Source organism: Barbus barbus (assembly GCF_936440315.1).
Source record: "Barbus barbus genome assembly, chromosome: 6".
Taxonomy (NCBI): domain Eukaryota; kingdom Metazoa; phylum Chordata; class Actinopteri; order Cypriniformes; family Cyprinidae; genus Barbus; species Barbus barbus.
In genome coordinates, this window is record NC_136734.1 from 31,368 (window position 1) to 44,740 (window position 13,373).

Sequence of the window (13,373 nt, forward strand, 5' to 3'; positions counted from 1 at the left end):
GGACCGGATTCTCAGGACGACCGGATTCTGCGGTATCCTGGATTGGAGCAAAACCCGGACCGGATTCTGAGGAAGACCGGAATTGGACTTTTTTTTTTTTTTTTTTTTTTTAAGCCCTAACCCTGTTTCAGATGGACATTTTCATAAATCGTTGTCATAAACCATATATTTCAGATGGAAATTGTTTTCAAAAATCATGTGTTTCAGATGGACATTTTCATGAATCATGTATTTCAGATGGAATTTTTTTTTTAAATCAAGTGTTTTAGATGGACATTTTCATAAATCATGTATTTCAGATGGAATTTTTTTTTTAAATCGTGTTTCAGATGGACATTTTCATAAATCATGCATTTGACATTGGAAATTGTTATAAAAAATCATGTGTTTCAGATGGACATTTTCATAAATCATGTACTGGAGCAAAACCCAGACCGGATTCTGAGGACGACCGGATTCTGCTGTCTCCTGGATTGGAGCAAAACCCGGACCGGATTCTCAGGACGACCGGATTCTGCGGTATCCTGGATTGGAGCAAAACCCGGACCGGATTCTCAGGACTACCGGATTCTGCGGTATCCTGGATTGGAGCAAAACCCGGACCGGATTCTCAGGACGACCGGATTTTGCGGTATCCTGGATTTGAGCAAAACCCGGACCGGATTCTCAGGACGACCGGATTCTGCGGTATCCTGGATTGGAGCAAAACCCGGACCGGATTCTGAGGAAGACCGGAATTGGACTTTTTTTTTTTTTTTTTTTTTTTAAGCCCTAACCCTGTTTCAGATGGACATTTTCATAAATCGTTGTCATAAACCATATATTTCAGATGGAAATTGTTTTCAAAAATCATGTGTTTCAGATGGACATTTTCATGAATCATGTATTTCAGATGGAATTTTTTTTTTAAATCAAGTGTTTTAGATGGACATTTTCATAAATCATGTATTTCAGATGGAATTTTTTTTTTAAATCATGTGTTTCAGATGGACATTTTCATAAATCATGCATTTCACATTGGAAATTGTTATAAAAAATCATGTGTTTCAGATGGACATTTTCATAAATCATGTACTGGAGCAAAACCCAGACCGGATTCTGAGGACGACCGGATTCTGCGGTCTCCTGGATTGGAGCAAAACCCGGACCGGATTCTCAGGACGACCGGATTCTTCAGTATCCTGGATTGGAGCATAACCCGGACCGGATTCTCAGGACGACCGGATTCTGTGGTATCCTGGATTGGAGCAAAACCCGGACCGGATTCCGAGGACGACCGAATTCTGCGGTATCCTGGATTGGAGCAAAACCCGGACCGGATTCCGAGGACGACCGGATTCTGCGGTATCCTGGATTGGAGCAAAACCCGGACCGGATTCCGAGGACGACCGGATTCTGCGGTATCCTGGATTGGAGCAAAACCCGGACCGGATTCTCAGGACGACCGGATTCTGCGGTATCCTGGATTGGAGCAAAACCCGGACCGGATTCTGAGGACGACCGGAATTGGACTTTTTTTTTTTTTTTTTTTTAAGCCCTAACCAAGTGTCCTGCTCGCCAATGTCCAGTCGCTGGATAACAAACTCGATGACCTCAGGGCAAGAGTCAGGTTCCAGAGGGACATTCGGGACTGCAACCTTCTCTGCTTCACCGAGACATGGCTGAACCCAGCGGTACCAGACCACGCCATCCAGCCGGCCGAGTTCTTCTCGGTTTACCGCATGGACAGAACGCTGGACTCGGGGAAGACTAGGGGAGGTGGAGTATGTCTGATGGTGAACGAACACTGGTGTGACAGCGCGAGCATTGTTCCCCTCTCACGCTCCTGCACACCGAATCTTGAACTTCTGACCATCAAATGTCGCCCTTTTTATCTCCCTCGGGAATTTAGCTCGGTCATCGTCAGTGCCGTTTATATTCCACCTCAAGCGGACACGGACACTGCGATATGGGATTTACATGAAACACTACACCTTCACCAGACACAGCACCGGGACGCCGCATTCATTGTTTTGGGAGATTTCAACAGTGCCAACCTCAAGCGTGCACTGCCGAACTTCCATCAGCACATCAGCTGCCCCACCAGGGGCGAAAGGACATTAGATCACTGTTACACCCCATATAAGAACGGCTACAAGGCACAGTCACAACCACCGTTTGGGAAATCGGACCACGCCGCCATCTTCCTCATGCCTGTTTACAAACAGAGGCTGAAACAGGAAGCCCCGGTGCAGAGGGAGGTCCAACGCTGGACGGACCAATCGGTGGCCGCTCTGCAGGACGCGCTAGATGACGCAGACTGGGACATGTTCCGGCGCAGCTCTGATGACGTCAGCTTGTTTACGGAAGCGGTTGTGGGATTTATAGAGAAACTAATGGATGATACGGTGCAGAAAACCATCATCAGGACGTTTCCCAACCAGAAGCCGTGGGTGGATAAAACCATCCGCGACGCCCTGAGATCCCGCTCCGCTGCCTACAACACAGGGCTCATCACCGGGAACATGGATGATTACAAGGCTGCATCTTACAGCGTGCGCAGATCGGTGAAGGAGGCGAAGCAGCGCTACGGGAGGAAACTAGAGTCGCAATTCCAACATGGCGACTCTAGGAGCCTGTGGCAGGGACTTAGAACCATCACGGACTATAAAACACCACCCTCCAGATCGGGGAATGCGAACGCCTCTCTGGCTGACGAGCTGAACACTTTTTATGCTCGCTTCGAGGCTGCAGCTAATCACGCTAACGGCGCTAGCAGTGCTAACTGCATGCACGCTGAGGAAGCCGGTGAGGACAACGTATTCACCATCACGGAGCATGACGTGAGGAGGGCATTCAAGAGAGTGAACATCAGGAAGGCAGCAGGACCAGATGGCATCACAGGTCGGGTTCTGAAGGCCTGCGCTGACCAGCTAGCACCGGTGTTCACCGAGATCTTCAACCTCTCCCTGGAACAGTCCATAGTCCCCTCATGCTTTAAGCAGTCCACCATTGTTCCTGTCCCCAAGAAACCGCAGCCCACCTGCCTAAACGACTATCGCCCTGTAGCCCTCACATCAGTGGTGATGAAGTGCTTTGAGAGACTGGTCAGAGACTTCATCATTGCATCACTACCAGACACACTGGATCCACTACAGTTTGCATACAGACATAACCGCTCCACGGAGGATGCCATCTCACACCTCCTCCACACCACAACAAGTCACCTGGACTGCAGAAAAGGGAATTATGTAAAAATGCTGTTTGTGGACTACAGTTCAGCGTTTAACACCATAATTCCCTCCACACTCACCTCCAAGTTGGAGGTCCTTGGTCTCAGCACATCCTTGTGCCAATGGATCTCCAGCTTCCTGAAGGACAGACAGCAAGCCGTACGGATGGGTAAACACACCTCATCCTCCATCACCCTAAGCACCGGAGCCCCTCAAGGCTGTGTTCTGAGCCCCCTGCTGTACTCACTGTACACTTATGACTGTGTGGCCACTTCCAACTCCACCACCATCATTAAGTTTGCTGATGACACTGTTGTGTTGGGCCTGATCTCAGACAACGACGAGACGGCCTACATACAGGAGATTAAGAACCTGGAGAGTTGGTGCCAGGTGAATAGTCTACACCTGAACATCAGCAAAACTAAGGAGCTGATAGTAGACTTCAGTACGAAGCAGGAGCGGTCGTACCAGCCGATCACGATCAGCGGGACTCCAGTGGAGAGAGTGGACAGCTTCAGATACCTGGGTGTTCACATCACGCAGGACTTGACTTGGTCCTGTCATACCAGCACCCTGGTGAAGAAGGCCAGGCAGCGTCTGTACCATCTGAGACGCTTAAAGGACTTTAGACTTCCCTCTCGGGTGCTTAAGACTTTTTACACCTGCACCATCGAGAGCGTCCTGACGGGCAGCATCACTTCCTGGTTCGGGAACTGCACTATGCAGGACAGACGAGCCCTCCAGAGGGTGGTGCGTTCAGCGGAACGTACCATTCACACCGAGCTCCCTAACCTGCAGGAGATCTACAGCAAGCGGTGCCTGACCAGGGCCAGGAAGATAGTGAAGGACCTCAGCCATCCCAACAATGGACTCTTTTCTCTGCTGCGTTCAGGGAGACGCTTCCGCTCCATGAAGGCGAACACAGAGAGAATGAGGAGGAGCTTCTTCCCGCAGGCCATTCGGAGTCTAAACCACTCTCCACTATAATCACATCACCCCACACTTCCACTTTGCACATTTTTCAAGTACAATCTGCACTAATTTGTAGAAGGTTACGAAAGGATAAATGAGTGGGACTTACATGCCATTTGTCTTTGTCTTTAGTATCCTTTTACTCACTTATACACTTTACTGCACAGCACAGCACACGGACACTTTATCACTGACATACACTTTACTTTTATAGAATCTATACAGAATCATATTCTATTTTTTATTCTCATATCTATTTGTTATTTTATTTTATTGCTAGTTTATTCTGTATATATGTTTACTGTACTTTTTCTATTTGTATTTTTGTAAACTTGAGGTTTTTCTAATTTTGTTGGACAATTTGTTGGACAGTCGTACAATACATTTCACTACATGTCGTACTACGTATGTATATGTATGTGACAAATAAAATTTGAATTTGAATTTGAATTTGATTTGAGATGTTTTTACAGCTGATCTTGGCTGCTCTCCATCTCTGATGAAGGTGATTGCTTTACAGTTTGTACAGTAAAAAACCATTACACCTATGGGATGTCCCCACTTTCCAAAAAAACAAACGTGTGTGTATAACTGTGTGTGTGTGTGTGTTACAGATGGTCCCGAGCTTCGCTCGTCCAGGCAGCAGAGCTGGACCCGTGGCTTCTCCTGGTGTGTTATCGGCTCAGATTAAAGTGGCCGATCGGCCGGTGACTCAGCAGGCTCTCAGCGGGATGAAGACGGGCATCATGAGTGAACGAACTTTCCTTTTCTAACAAACATTAAAGTGATGTGAGATCTGCACTGACTGCTTTAGTTTCACTCCTTAAGGATCACAGAGACAAATTCTGGATAAGTCATGTTAACTTGGGTTACTATGGTAAGAAGTGATGACGAGATAAAGGGTTTTTTTCTACCACATCTCAGATAAGAAGGACTAATAAAAATGTCTTTGTTTGCTTCAGGAGTAAAATAAATGAGCTGACGATGGAGTCCAGCAAACTACAGAAGGACATTGACACCTTCAGTCAGGAGAATTCAGTCTATCTTTCTTATGAAAAAAGGGAATTTAACGGTAATTTAACGTTTAGATCCACCAGAATCAAAAATCAATAAAACGTGTAATGCATGCATAATATCAAATAATCTTTTACAGCAAATAATCAAAAACAGTAATTATTATTACAAATTAAACAAATTAATATTTCTTATTTTGATCAGAATCACCACTGATAATGTTTGGAAACCATGATAGAGTTTTCTTTTTTTAGAAAAGAAAGTTTGAAGAACGTTGTTTATTTGAAAAAGAAATCTTCTGTAATATTGCAAATGTAGCATAATGTCTTTATCACAACTTTGATCCCAAACTGTAAAGTTTTTTTAAAATGACATGTACCCACTTACGCTTAAATACTATATATTTGCATTGTATTTTACGGATTTTCCTCTAATAAGACCACTTAACTGTTCAGTGGTTTAGCATTGATGACGTCAGGATGCAGTGTTTAATGTAATGTTTTAAAACTATTTCTGTGAACAGAGCAGAAGTCCTAGCTGGAGAAATCAAAGATCTTCAAGGCCGTCTAGCGGATTACAACATGGTACACAAATTTAAAACAGTACTACACGTCTCTTTATTTTGAATCCGTAAAACCTTTGGAGTTAGATTTTGGGTTGCATAATGTCATTATTTATATGATCTTTTAATTACCAGCTGGTTGACAAGCTGAACACAAACACTGAGATGGATGAAGTGGTGAATGACATCATCATGGTGAGACGACATTATTTAAACAGCAACATCTTCCTTTTTGCTCTTCTCATGTTCCTGGTAATTTGATTTTATATTCGTTTCTTTAGCTGAAAGCACAGAATGACAGAGAAGCTCAGAGTATGGACGTGATATTCACTGAGAGAAGAGAGTAAGTGCTTTTGTTTCTTCACAAGTATATGTTTGAGCACAAGAGGGCAGCAGCTGACTTATGACATGTTTCAAAATCTCCTCATGAGTGCTTTTCAGCTCAATCATGCCAGAGCTTCTTTTAAAATGATTCTACATATTGCAGAAAAACTACATGCATTCAGTTTACATCCTGGAGGATCACTGAAAAGCTTTTAAAAAGAAAGAGCTTTGAGTAAAAATTTGAATTACTTTATGATAAAGTGCTGTGACAGACCGTTTTTGCACACAATTTTTTAACCTGCTGAGATACATGCATTTGCATTTCCAGTTCAGTGATCTTTGGGTTTCATATTTTAAAGGCTTTTTCATATTGTACTACTGCATTGGAATAAAAGGATCCTCACAGTTTAATGCGAGAGCTCGTAGCTTCATTCTTCTGCCCGTTTGCAGCCCCAGATCTCGCTCATGACTCGTCAGCATCCGTGTGTTCTCTGCAGTTCCCCGACTCAATGTAGCCGTCCTCTATAAAGCCGTCATCATCATCGTCAAAAGGCTGCAGGCTCAGTCCTGTGTCCAGCTCCTGAGCGCTCGTGTCCGTCTGCTCTGTGTCCAGACTGAAGTTGGAGAAGCGGCCGGTATTGAAGACGCTGTGCTCCACGTCCTCACGGAGCCTCTGGTGCCGGTAATTAAACAGAAGCTTGTACCACGAGGGAGATTTGATGGCGCACACGATGAGCGTGGACGTGCTGAGGGTTAGAGCCACGACTCCGAGCAGGAACTTCCAGCTGTGGCTTCCTGTCTGTGTCTCACCGTCCCTCACCATCAACCCTGAGGAGAAATGTGTCATCAGGCTCTACAGAGTCCACTGACATCAGCTGTATATTCAACAGTGTTTGTGAGAAATGTTTTTCTCATGGCTACGCAGTTATTTATCCTGTGTCCAATAAGAGGATCCTGTAACTTTGTCTGATTTTGTTATTGGAGCTTCTCTGTTTAAGCTCAGTGTGTTTTAGAGACGTTCAGGCATGTTACTACTGGTGTGTTTACCTTTGCTGGAGCCGTTGATGTGACTGCTGTTGTTCGTCTCGATGGTGGACGCTGGTGTTGATCTGGTTTTCATTGTGGTAGCTGGAGATTTCTCCACAGATGTTTTCACGGTTGTGGCTTGAATTGAGCAGGAAGGGTTTCCATCAAGCACAGCTGTTTTCTTGGGGGTGTTACAAGTGACTTCTTTCCCTGCAAGACCCACACAAAATTTTGCAGATCAATAAATCAAACAAAACAAATATTAAATATGTCAGAGCATATACACTGTTTATGAAAATAAAAACACCCTAAGCGCTCGTTCTCACCTATTGATACGCCGGAGTCGTTCAGCTCTTTGATGAGGCATATGAGCAAACAGGAGCAGTTCCATGGGTTGTCCTTCAGATCCAGACTCCTCAGGTTTGTCAGTCCTTTGAAGATGTCTTTGTCAAGGGTCTGCAAGCTATTTCCCCTCAGTTTAAGAGTCTCTAGGTCTGTGAGTTTGTCAAAGGCTCCAGGAGGCAGCATCTGTATGTGGTTATAAGAAAGGTCTAGCACAGTAATCCTTCCATATTTCTGTAAGGTGTTTATATCCGAGGGGGACATCACAAGTGAGTTGTTGCTCAGGATCCATCCGGTGATGTTTGTAGGTGTATCTTCAGGAATCTCTGTCAGAGACGCATTGCTCATGTCCACCTTAAACACAAATGGTGAACGTTTTTTTGACATCGGAGTGTAAGCTTAACGAGCCGTGAGGACACTGTATTTCACATCAACTTGTATTTCACTCACCTGCTGTGCGATCACACCTGAGCTCATCAGAACCGCTGCGACCCACACCACATGCATCTGTCTCCCAGCCATGATCTCTGTTAGCTGTGATAAGAGCACCGCATCAACCAAACAAACAGTGTCCTGTCCATAAGAGGAAACACAGTTCTTGCTAAATTGTCCTGTCTGCTGTGAGCTGTGGTCATAAAGAGCAGAGAGGGTTCTTGAGAAAGTAAAAACCCTCTTCATGAGTGTCACACAAAGAGGATCTTTGTGCAGACGAGTCACTCTGCTATCAGCATGCTGCTGTCCCGTGTCTCTCTGCTTGTGTTTGTTGCTGTTTTATGTTATCTGTCATCAGCCACAAAGATACTCATGGTCTTTTATGGCTGGCATGAGACACAAAGTCACCCAGTGTTCTCTAGCAGAGCGAGGGCTGTTTTCTTGCTGTGATGCATTATTGTTCAGTTGCATTAAGGACAGATGCTTGTTTCATTCTCATCTTATAAACACAGACTGGCTGGAAATGCACTTTTTTCTTTTTTTTTTAACCAGTCATATGCTTTGCGCTAACTCTCGTGTGCAATTCTCAAGGTCTCTAACTGAGACTTAGAAGAGGTCATTAAAGTATTTTGTCTAATATAGTCGCAAGTTATTGTGTTACCACATCTTTAATATGAATGTGTTTTCTGGGATCTGTCGTAATAATGATGTTGGGCCAATTCCTATTACTGGATTTAAAAGACTCTCTAATGATAATTGTAGCTTTGTTTATCTCCTCAACTCCTCCAAAAACCTTCGTCTTTCACCTGTACTGCCTGTATACCACTCACAGACAGAGACAAACCTTTGCTCTCTGTAATAAAAAGACTGGCTAAAGATTGACCAGAGTCACTGACTTAAGATAGTGTGCTGTTCTTGTATCTCAAGCAGTAGAGCATGATGATAGCAAATCCAAGGTCATGGGCTCAATTCCCAGAGAATGCATGAACTGATAAAAATGTTCCTCAAATGCAATGTAAGTTGCTTTGGATAAACGTTTCTGTCAAATTCACGAAGTGAACTTTGGTACAGTCTCAAAGTTTCTTAATACAATCATGAAAATAATCTTTAGTCTCTCTTTATAGGCTGATATATTCTAGAGTTAGATAAACTGAAATAATTATCTAAATTTTTTAAAGAAAAGTTGAACTGTAAATAGAACTGTAAATTGTCTAAATTTTGATTATTAATGAAAGCAAAGTTGTGTATTGTGGTTACTGTTATAATTTTTTTGAGGTATACAGTAAAGTCACAAGTGACACATAGTTTATTTGAAAAGATCCAAACCATTTCACTTAAAGTGACCTCAGTCTTTTTGGTGTTAACAGTATAAAGGACTCAAAAGAGAATCTGGTTCTTTGTTTGGTCCTCTTGAGCAGGGGTCTCCAACCTTTTTTACACCACGGACCGGTTACAGTTTGAAAAAAATCTTGCGGAGTGGGGGAGGGTTGTGTATGGGGTCTTTAAAACAGGTCTATTCATTTATACTGTTATCAGCACGTTGAAGTAAATTCATCTCTTGTCTCTGAGAATATGTGCTGTAAATGCAGCGTTAGAAAACTCCATCAGTTTTTTTTACTTTCACTTTCTATATGGCTGAAGTTAAGACGTTCACTGGCATAACTATTGCGCAAAGTTTGCATGTTGCTTTTGTAATATCCATTGGCTCGCCTTCATGGTTTAAAACAGAAATATTTCCAGTATTGCGACGTAACCGCAACCCCCCATGCATATGTATCTTAAACACAGGGATACATGAAAGAGGAATCAAATCAGTATGCCGCGCTGTCTGAAACACTTCTCTTGTGCACGCTTCAGGTGTGTGCGAGAACAGCGTGCAAGTAACAAACTCTGTTTTGTTTCTTCTTCTTGTGGTTTTAAATAGCTTGAACGTGTAAATTGGAAAATTTATCTGCGAATCACATGCCGAACGGTGGGGTCTGGGCTTGGTCCGTATATCACAGATCCACTTCAATTAGATCAGAGCAATCTTTTACATATGTAACATGAAATCGTCAAATTGCTACTCGATATCAATCGCATACAACGAAAATACAGAATAATTAGAAAAATCATTTACGCACAATAAATAACAGAGCGTCATATCTATTCACATTTTCCCCAGAACTTTCTCGCGACCCAGTAGGAATACTTCCACTGCCCGGTAGTGGTCGCGACCCGGTGGTTGGGGGCCTCTGCTCTTGAGCACTGAAGTGATCTCAAACCCTTTCTTTTTCACACCACATCTTCATAAGAACTCAGATCCCAGCTCTCTGTTCAGCAGTGGAACACTGGAGTCTGACCGACTGGAAGAGCTAGAGATCCCTGACCATATCTCCGGTCAAGACATTCACAGAGCTTTATCAATGCATTTCAGTCACATTTAAACTTAAATGGGAACATTATGTATAAAGTTAATTCAACCTTAATTTTTCTCAGATAAAATAGTATTACGTTTCTTTGCTCCTTTTTAAAAAGAATTCACAGCAAGTTGAATTTCATTGTTCAGTTTTAGTAATTTTATTACATTTCTTTAAAGAATTATTATTCTGTCTGAATACACAATTCTGATTGGCTGGCAGGTATGCATTAAAACCGTTTAATAGACCCTTTTTCTGTTAGTAAACATTGTGGAAGGCCCAGGATGACGAAGGTTCAAGTCCACAGGTGGACAGAAGTTGGGGCACTCATTCATCAGGTGTTGGGCGGTCTGCTCAGGAGCATTGCATTGGCAGGCAGCTGATGGCCGCAGTCCCCAGCGGTACATGAATGCACCAAAGTGACCAACACCAGTTCGCAGACGATTCAAGGACACCCATTCTTTCCTTGGTAGCTCAGCGCCAGGTGGTAGGTCTGTGTTGGGGGCTATGTTCAGATGTGCAGGTCGAGACACGGTATCAGTCGTTAATCCATAATTCACAGATGTCAAACTGTGAATTCACAAGCCTAGCTGCATGTCGGGAGAAGGGATGACGTGACTTCAAGCGTTGCTGACCCAGAAGATTCGACTGCTCCACTAAATCATGGAGCAGATGGCTTGGAGATATTAAGGCCTTGGTGACAAGAGTATGAGTGTGGTGTTCTCTGCGAAGAGGTGCTGGGGCAATGCCTGAGAGCACTGGGAGGAGTTCAGTTGGTGTTGGGCGAAGGCATCCCATAATAAGCCTCATGGTGTCAATCAGTGTTACATTCAATTTCTTTACATGGGAGCTCCTGCACCATGCACTGTAGACCAGTGCTAGTGTGCTGGTTCGTAAGGTGGAAGTACTGGCGTCCCATGATGATCCGGCCAGACGGCGTAGCAGGTTGTTTCTAGCAAACACCTTTGCACATAGTGCCTTGAGATGTTGAGTTAACAAGCGGTTACTTGCACTGGTTTGTTGATGCTGAGTGAAGTGTCCTGCTGCATTTATAATGCGTAGATTCTTGATGAATTCCTTTAGGGGTGAAAACTTTGTCATTCCAGCCACGGGTTGATTGCTCCGAAATTAAGTCACCAAAGCTACTGAATTCAAAATTGCCAGAAGCTCAGACTCCCCCCGAAAGGGGAGCCGCGAGGTTTCCACGGTGGTGTGTGTCTCTCTAGGTAAAAAGAAGAGCGAGTCTTTTGGGTGTGGGAGAGTTTTATCTGACCCTGTTACACCCATTTTTGGTCAGTCTGACCAATAACAAGGCACATAGTTTCAGCGGGAAAGTGTTTCTTTGTCTCACTTGACACCTCATTTGGATGTTTTATGACTGTTCTGCTATATAGGTGTAATTCTTCCCACAGTACCTTAAGAATAGTATGGTGCATTTCACAAGGTCACAGTGTACATCATTGTTTGAGAAATAAAGAGCAGATCATTTTGATGTCAAGAAAGAGACGTCTAGCAGATATTAAACCACAGATACATTCATACACCTGAATATGAGTATTTAGAGCTTACTAATACAAATGACGAGTGGTCATTAGGCTAATATAATAAGGAAACATACAAACAACACGTGCCTATACCAGATACATTTATAACTGCTTTATTATGTAATAATAAGTGTTAACTAGAATGTACATTTCCTGAAGAAAATGTGAGTGGGTGCTTGGCGTGGCAAAACTCGCCACTTGGTTGCTAAGTTGGCTTGAGTGGTTTCCTTGGCACTGCTGGGAGGTTGCTAGGGCACTAGGGATGGTTGTTAGGGCCGTTGCTAGGGTACCCAGGGTGGTTGCTAGGGTGTTGCTATGTGGTTGCTAGGGTAATTGGAGTGGTTGCTAGGGTGTTGCTATGCGGTTGCTAGGGTAATCAGGATGGTTGCTAGGGCGATTGCTAGGGTAACCAGGGTGGTTGCTAAGGTGTTGCTATATGGTTGCTAGGGTACTTGGGGTGGTTGCTAGGGTGTTGCTATGTGGTTGCTAGGGTTCCAAGGATGGTTGCTATGGAGTTGCATGATGAAACTGCAACGGCTTCTTGTCACTATGAATAATATAAACCAACTCCCATGCCTCTGTGACATTCAGAATGGAAGATATCCCTCTTTGGATTTTGGTTGCTAGGGTACTCTGTTTGGTTGCTATGGAGTTGCATGATGAAACTGCAAAGGCTTCTTGTCACTATGAATGGTATAAACCAACTCCCATGCCTCTGTGACGTTCAGAATGGAAGATATCCCTCTTTGGATTTTGGTTGCTAGGGTACTCTGTTTGGTTGCTATGGAGTTTTATGATGAAACTGCAAAGGCTTCTTGTCACTATAAATGATATAAACGAACTCCCATGCCTCTGTGACATTCAGAATGGAAGATATCCCTCTTTGGATTTTGGTTGCTAGGGTACTCTGTTTGGTTGCTATGGAGTTGCATGATGAAACTGCAAAGGCTTCTTGTCACTATGAATGATATAAACCAACTCCCATGCCTCTGTGACATTCAGAATGGAAGATATACCTCTTTGGATTTTGGTTGCTAAGGTCCTCTGTTTGGTTGCTATGGAGGTGCTAGGAGCTGCCAATGATGAAACTGCAAAGGCTTCTTGTCACTTTGAATGATATAAACCAACTCCCATGCCTCTGTGACATTCAGAATGGAAGATATCGCTCTTTGGATTTTGGTTACTATGGTGCTCGACAATGGTTGCTAGGGAGGGGCTAGGAAGTGTTGAGGTGATTCATGATTGGCCGTTTGCTGGCCCGAGTCAAATGAGACCACCCTCATGTTTCTATGACAATTCAGTCCGGAGATATCCCTTTGATCTCTTTCAATGGATGTCTATGGAACTTGTTGCTAAGGTGCTCTAAATGGTTGCTAGGGCGTGGCTTGATAGCTTCACAATGATCCTGAGAGATGGATTGGTCGTCTGAGTAAAATGAGCCCGCCCTCTTGTCTCTATGACACTGTGATCCAGAGCTATGTTCAATACAAAATCCCTATGCAATTTACCATAGTAGGTTAAACGCATGCATTTCATGGGCCGTCCC

At 43.8% G+C, this 13,373-nt stretch overlaps 1 protein-coding gene and 1 pseudogene across 2 annotated transcripts in view; one reads left to right on the forward strand and one right to left on the reverse strand.

Annotated features, from left to right (window-relative positions):
- Positions 1–253: 253 nt before the first annotated feature.
- LOC306871604 (intraflagellar transport protein 74 homolog) overlaps positions 254–13,373 on the forward strand; it is a 36,926-nt pseudogene continuing 23,806 nt past the window's right edge. The window contains exons 1-9 of the transcript in view: positions 254–463; positions 1,216–2,757; positions 4,658–4,689; positions 4,799–4,934; positions 5,013–5,061; positions 5,147–5,256; positions 5,727–5,782; positions 5,896–5,955; positions 6,042–6,103. The product of the transcript in view is annotated as an intraflagellar transport protein 74 homolog (transcript). The remainder of the gene's footprint in view (positions 464–1,215; positions 2,758–4,657; positions 4,690–4,798; positions 4,935–5,012; positions 5,062–5,146; positions 5,257–5,726; positions 5,783–5,895; positions 5,956–6,041; positions 6,104–13,373) is intronic.
- LOC306870705 (leucine-rich repeat-containing protein 19-like) lies at positions 5,465–8,195 on the reverse strand. Its single transcript, XM_079418130.1, has 4 exons — positions 7,903–8,195; positions 7,437–7,806; positions 7,132–7,320; positions 5,465–6,912 (listed from the first exon to the last, which is right to left on the reverse strand). The coding sequence occupies exons 1-4, from the start codon at positions 8,128–8,130 to the stop codon at positions 6,548–6,550; spliced, it is 1,152 nt and encodes a 383-aa protein (XP_079274256.1). The 5' UTR covers positions 8,131–8,195; the 3' UTR covers positions 5,465–6,547.

Excerpts from the sequence above, each read along its gene's own strand:
- LOC306870705 (XM_079418130.1), bottom strand. The coding sequence starts at position 8,130 with ATGAAGAGGGTTTTTACTTTCTCAAGAACCCTCTCTGCTCTTTATGAC. Across the intron at positions 7,807-7,902 it reads CAGGTGTGATCGCACAGCAG|GTGGACATGAGCAATGCGTC; the intron begins GTGAGTGAAATA and ends TTTGTGTTTAAG. Across the intron at positions 6,913-7,131 it reads CATCAACGGCTCCAGCAAAG|GGTTGATGGTGAGGGACGGT; the intron begins GTAAACACACCA and ends ATTTCTCCTCAG.